The sequence below is a fragment of the Lagenorhynchus albirostris genome, chromosome X, assembly GCF_949774975.1.
Source record: "Lagenorhynchus albirostris chromosome X, mLagAlb1.1, whole genome shotgun sequence".
NCBI lineage: Eukaryota > Metazoa > Chordata > Mammalia > Artiodactyla > Delphinidae > Lagenorhynchus > Lagenorhynchus albirostris.
Genome location: NC_083116.1, coordinates 99592584 through 99598663, shown reverse-complemented (window position 1 = coordinate 99598663; position 6080 = coordinate 99592584). Strand labels below are relative to the sequence as shown.

Genomic DNA, 6080 nt, shown 5'->3' with positions numbered 1-6080 from the left:
CTTTTCATGTGCTTCTTGGCCATCTGTATGTCTTCTTTGGAGAAATGTCTTCTGCCCATTTTTTGATAGGGTTGTTTGTCGTTTTTGTTACTGACTTGTATGAGCTGTTTGTGTATTTTGAATATTAAGCCCTTGCAGTGGCATCATTTGCAAATATTTTCTGCAATGGGGTTGACACTTTTATTATCCCTGTTTTACATCTGAGGAAACTGAGGCACAGAGAAGTGAAATAACATGCCCAAGTTCCCCCAATTTCGTAAGTGGCTAAACTGGGATTTGAATCGAGTCACCCTGTGGTGAAGGATCCAAGACACCGAACTGCTTCTCCAAAACAGGAGAGTAAGAAGGATCTTCAGTCAATTTATAGCTGTAAACACTGATGAACAGCTGCTCAGCCTGTGCTTCCTCATATCTAGAGGAGAACAGTTTATATGTATATATGTGTATACATATATATATATGTGTATATATATATATGTATGTATGTATTGAGACTGTATCAGAGAGAGAGCAGGGACCTCAAAGCAGACAGAGAAAGAGTGAAAAAAACAAGTTTGACTAAAAAGAGTAAAGGGGGAAATACCATTCAACACCATTTTCTGGAAACGAAACTCAAAGGACCATAATCCTCATTTTTAAGAAAGTATTGAAGCAGAGTTATAGGGAAATGTAGAAAGAAATTACTCCTTAGCTACACTTGTTCATATTTCAGTAAATGTTAAAAGCAATCTAGTTAACTCTAAAATGACTCAAGCTACTCATGTGTCTTTGAATATAGGGTACGAAGTCTGAAAATTTCTAACTCTGACCCTTGTAAACTATACAGGACACAGAAGAAATTATATGTTTTGAGTATTTTTTCTCAGACCTAGACAACCTTAGGGTTTACATGGGAACAGATTTCATCTGCTGAAATAGAGAATGGACTGAGAGAGGGGAAGAGTTGCAAGAGGGGAACGGAAAAAAAACCAAAAACCAAACATAGAAAAGCAGGTCTGTCGTTTCCTTGGGAAATCCTTTTACTGGGAAATAATTGTCTTTCTACCTATAGTCAAGAAGACAAGGTAATAGGCTAACGCCTCTCCACGTCTAGAAAGGAGAAACCAGAGACCACGCTGAGATTAAGAACAGGCTGATTTTGAGATAATCTCTGAGCAGACACAGGTGGCCACAGTCTGGAATGAGGCAATGGTCCAAGCGGGACCAGCGGCTCTCTAGGTGTTCCAGTGTCTCATCCCATCCTCTGAGTGCTGGCTGCTCTGGGTTTGGGGCCGCCTGTGCCATCATCTCTCTACTTCCTTTCTGGTGAGCTTATCTACTCCGTGACCTCAACCCATCTATGTATATATAGGCTAATATGTCCCATATGTATTTTTCCAAACCTGACATCCCCCCCGAGCTCCAGTTTCATTTTTCTGGCTACCTGCATGACAGTTCCACTTGGGTATCTAATAGGCACCTCAGATTTTACATGACGTGCCTTCCCAGCTCCTCGAGTCCCCCTGCAAATACGCCCAGCTTAATAAATAGCACGACCAGCAGTCAGGGTGTTCAGATCCCAACTTGAGCCTAGATTATTTTTGTCCTTTCCCATTCCTCACCTCTGGTCCATAAAGCAGATCCTGTAGACTCATCCAGTTCATCTGCAATTTGTCTGCATCTCTTCATTTCCTCTACCAACACGCAGTTCAAGCCACCATTGTCTCTCTGGGCCTGCTACAGTGATCTCTTAACTGGCCTTTCAGCTTCAACTCTCCTCATCCTCTACATTCTTCACAGCAGCCAGAGTCAGAGTAACGTGGCTTAACATTCACAGAGCTTTATTCTACTTGATATTCAATATCACAAATTGACCTTCAGCCAGGACCTTATATTTTTCAGTCCTTCTTTTGAGGTAATTTGGGGTTTGGGGTACCATGTTACCTTAATGGAAGAAAGAGTACAGTAAAAAAACCTACATTTGCATGTGTTGTAAGGGCAATATGCATGTCCAGCATGGTGACGAGGGAGTCACCCCTGTGTTTGTGTGCAGGCCAGCCTGAGGCTCAGTTACCATTATCACTGTTGCTCAGGGTGAGCTTGTCAAAGAGGGACCCTGCCAAGCTGGCTTCTGGGGTCTCCATCTTGCTTCCCAGAATCAACAGACACTAACATTTACATATTTTAGTAAACTCGAAGTTTCCAGGTAAAGTTTTAAGGACGCTTTATTTTAATCCCTGTCCCACCCCATTCCCTTCATTCTTCCTCCAGAAGCCACACTACTGTGATTTTTATACCGCGTTTTTATACTCCTGCTATTCGCAGGCACCCGCATTCAGCAGCGCCTCACCTCACCACCCCCTATATACCCACATTGTTTATAAGGGGAAGATGGATTTTGCACTTTCCGGGGCCCCATGGAATGCCTTCTCCCTCCCTCTGTGGAGATCCTGAGCGGCATGTGGGTGGGGCATGGGTGGGTGGAGAGCCTCCTGGATACCTGTTTTAAAAAGTGAGCGATTTGCACACAGGAACCAAGGAGAGACCTTTATTTCTTTAGGACCCAAATAAGTTTATTGGCAGAAGTGGCAAAGCTGGAAGAAAAAAACTTAAGTGAACTTCTTCTGCCAGGGCACTATTGCCGTGTGCATGGCAGGCACGGTGAGCAGCGCTCTGGTCACCCCGTGGCTCTGGGGAAGTCCAGTGCACGCTCAGTTCTTGTCACTGTCGCCCAGGGTGAGCTTGTCAAAGAGGGACCCTGCCAGGTCGACGTCCGGGGCCCCCATCATGCTCAGGGTGGTGACATGACCCTCCAGCTCGCTGACGAACGCCACCTGCTGGCTGGGGTAGTGAGTTGCCAGGAAGCGGTGCAGGTGGGGGTCGCTCTTGTCGATGGCCAGCTGGTGCAGGTGGAGCAGGCTGTGGTTCATGAGCTTTTCCAGGAACAAGGTGCACTTCATGGCCTTGAGGCCGCTCTTCCAGTTGACACTGACTGGGCTCCTGATGTCTTGGAAGTCGAGGCAGCCCCCGCGCTGGTTCTGCAGGCGCATCAGGCACCGGGCCCGCATGCTGTGCTCGCGGGAGCGGCGCAGGAAGAACCGGGTGAAGTGCTTCAAGGCCACGTCGTCGCGGTCGAGGTAAAGGGCCGTGGCCAGGCACACGAAGGAGGCGTGGAACTCCAGGGTGAAATGGCTGTTGACAGCGGCCTCGCAGTCGGGGTGGTAGTTCTGGCGCATCTGCGAGGGCGGCGCAGGCAGCAAGGTGGACAGCAAGGGCATCGTGGTGGGCGTGAAGGTGAAGCCGCGGGGCCTGCGGTAGCTGCCTCGGAGCGAAGAGGGCGGCCGCTCTGGGGTGGACCGGAAATGGTGTTCGTTTGGGAGTCAGGTGGTGGGCTCCTGGTCCTGTTACCGGGAGAGGTCGCGTGGCGTTGGCGGGGCACAAACGGTGCACGCACGTTGCGTCACAGGCTGGGTGAGGCAGGGTGACTTTGACGTACGCACCTGGTATCTATTACGTTTTTAACATTGCAAAAATATTTCTGTTTCCAAGGGCTTTCTCTTGTTCTCCAGTTGCAACCTCTTATAGCACCCTGTTCTCATTTTATAAACCCATTGTCTTCCTTAAAATTCTGAGAATATGAATTTGTAAGTTTTGGTAATGTTCTCTTCCGTTTCCTGTATTATAGTTGTTTTCTTCTCCAGAAATAGTTCTGTTTGTTCATCATGATCTTCTCTTTCACTTTCCTCAAGTATCTGGCAACCATTTGTCCATTCGTATTTGGGAGTAAAGGAGTCATGTGATCAGCCAAGGTAACTGGCATGGATCTGATCTACAGTTGGGACGCCATTTCACTAACAGTCTTCTGCTGTGAATGGAGGGGCTCAGTGTGTCAGTTAGGGAGTCTTTTCTATTTGGGGTACATGGTGTGGAGCTTGTAGGTAGGATAGGGACCATCCCAAGTGCCCAAAGCTTGGCATTTTCTGGCATTAGAAGACTTTCGTGTATCTCTTCTGTAATAGATCGTGTCGTTCTCTTTTGTTTCTTCCTCTTCTGCTGAGCGGGTCTGCGGTTATCTCAAACCTGCTGTCGTATGGGTTCCCTTCCTGAGCCTTTGAATGACACAAGGAGACTATCACCCCATCGCCTGCAGCACCACTGTGCACTGGATCTTGGTAAGAACAAAAAATAAAAATGTACTGTCTTAGGCCAGCAAGACTTGGGATATTTGTGACAGCAGTGAGCCTACCCTGACTAGTTACCCAAAGGAAGTTCTGGCTGACTACGGGTTATAAGCCACTGTAAGCTTGTAGCATTTCCTCTTGGTGGAAATGCAGATGCAAAAGTTAAACAGTCTAGATAGAGCCGAATCATCTTGCTCTTCTTTCTTTTGCTAAATTCATCAATAATATGTATCAGTCCTGCTCCCTTTTTCCCTCATGGAGAGTGGAATGAAAAATCCCTCAAAGACCCATGAAGCACAAGGAGTAAGTTTTTCCGTTTCCCTCAGTGCTGGGGAAGAAACCCAGGCTGGTCCTCAGGTGGCCGGCCTTAAGCCGACAACAGGAGGCGTAAGGGATGGGACTGGCTGACCCCTGAACCAGTCAGCTGTGGTGAGGGAGATGTGGGTCACGTAGGAACGGGGGGCGCCCCCGGAACCACATAACCGGAGGATGTGTTTGTGTGGGGCAGCTCCCCCGAAGAGGAGGATACTGGTCCAGAGCTGGCAGCGGAGCTAGGGAGATGGTCCAGGGATTGTACCAGTTAGCCTTCCCGATTGGAGTGTGAGGGCTGGAGGCTGGAGGGAGTCCCAGACCTGTGTGTGTCCTCTCCACCACACAGCACGCCGGGCGCTGAGCACCTCATTCCCTGAGCAGTTCTTCGCCTTTGGAAAAGAGTAGAGAGAGAGAAAGGAGCAACAACAGTGGGCTCAGAAAGGCCTGGAACAACCAGTTTGAGCCATCTGTGGGGGTGGAAAATGGCTTCAGCTCCCAAACGCAGCCTCGGGAGGCCCTGGGGCAGCGCTCTCCACGAAGGGCAGGGTTCGGGAGCCTGGCCGCAGTGAGCACCGGCTAACCAAGGGGACCAGGGCGCCATCCCCAGGGAAAGATTTGATGAGTCCTCACCAGACCCGGTGATTCCCTGCCTTCTCACTAATCCTCGCGATTCTGTGAGGGAGGATTGTTTTTATCATCTCCCACACGAGGAAACTGAAGTCTGCGATATAAACTTCTTGAGCAAGATGATGTGGAACCTGGAGTAAAGTCAGATCTGACTCTCAGCTACACCCCTGGTGACCTCAGTCAATAAAATGGGGTATACACAGGACACTGTCATGTGGATTCTTGAGGCCTCTCCCAGGTTTCCATAATGAGAGAACAAAGAGGTGCAGACAAACAGCTGTTCTGATTCTGTAGCAGCTCAGTTACCCGCCTGCCCTCCTCTCGGCACAGTCCTAACCTTCAGCAACGCCAGGTTTCCCGTACGTGGCCATACAGGACAGTCTTTTCTTGCTCAGCTTCTACTAGGAAAGAAGTTTAAGTAAATTTTTGAAAATTTGTGGAGGACCACAGTTTGAGATGGAACAGAAGTTTTCCTCAGCAGGCCGCCAAGCCCCTGACCATGGCTGGACGAGGGCGTTGAAGTTGGGCACCACTCCTGTCATGTGCCTCCTGGCCAACGCCTCCAGCGGGGTTGTTCTTGATTTACATTCTGCTGGTCTAATTGATAGGTGACATCTCCTCTGAAGTTTGTGATCTCTCATCCTCTTTCAATGGGGGTAATCAATATTTCATCCTAGTGTTAGAACAGAGACTTGGCCTGCCTGTCCACGTAGACTAAAATCAGTTTTCTAGAGAATTATTTAGCACCTCTCTCCCAAACTCCTGTCCCTTGGTCGATTCTCCAAATAACCATTGACACGTGTGTATGCTTCTTCCCAACCAGACTGTACTTGGTGATGTCTTGTGAAGATCACCACCCGTCTCCCTCTCTCCACAGTTTGATGCACGTAAATCCCCCCAAATTGCTTACTGGTTCTGTGTACCTCTTTGGCGTAACTAAACCACACTTCTCAAATGTGGACGGTAAATCTTCACACCTGA

At 48.5% G+C, this 6080-nt stretch overlaps 1 protein-coding gene across 1 annotated transcript; it reads right to left on the bottom strand.

Annotated features, from left to right (window-relative positions):
- Nucleotides 1-2690: 2690 nt before the first annotated feature.
- On the bottom strand, nt 2691-3257 carry LOC132513187 (ferritin heavy chain-like). The gene has a single exon (XM_060137364.1). The coding sequence runs from the start codon at nt 3255-3257 to the stop codon at nt 2691-2693; it is 567 nt and encodes a 188-aa protein (XP_059993347.1).
- Between the last annotated feature and the right edge of the window lie 2823 nt (nt 3258-6080).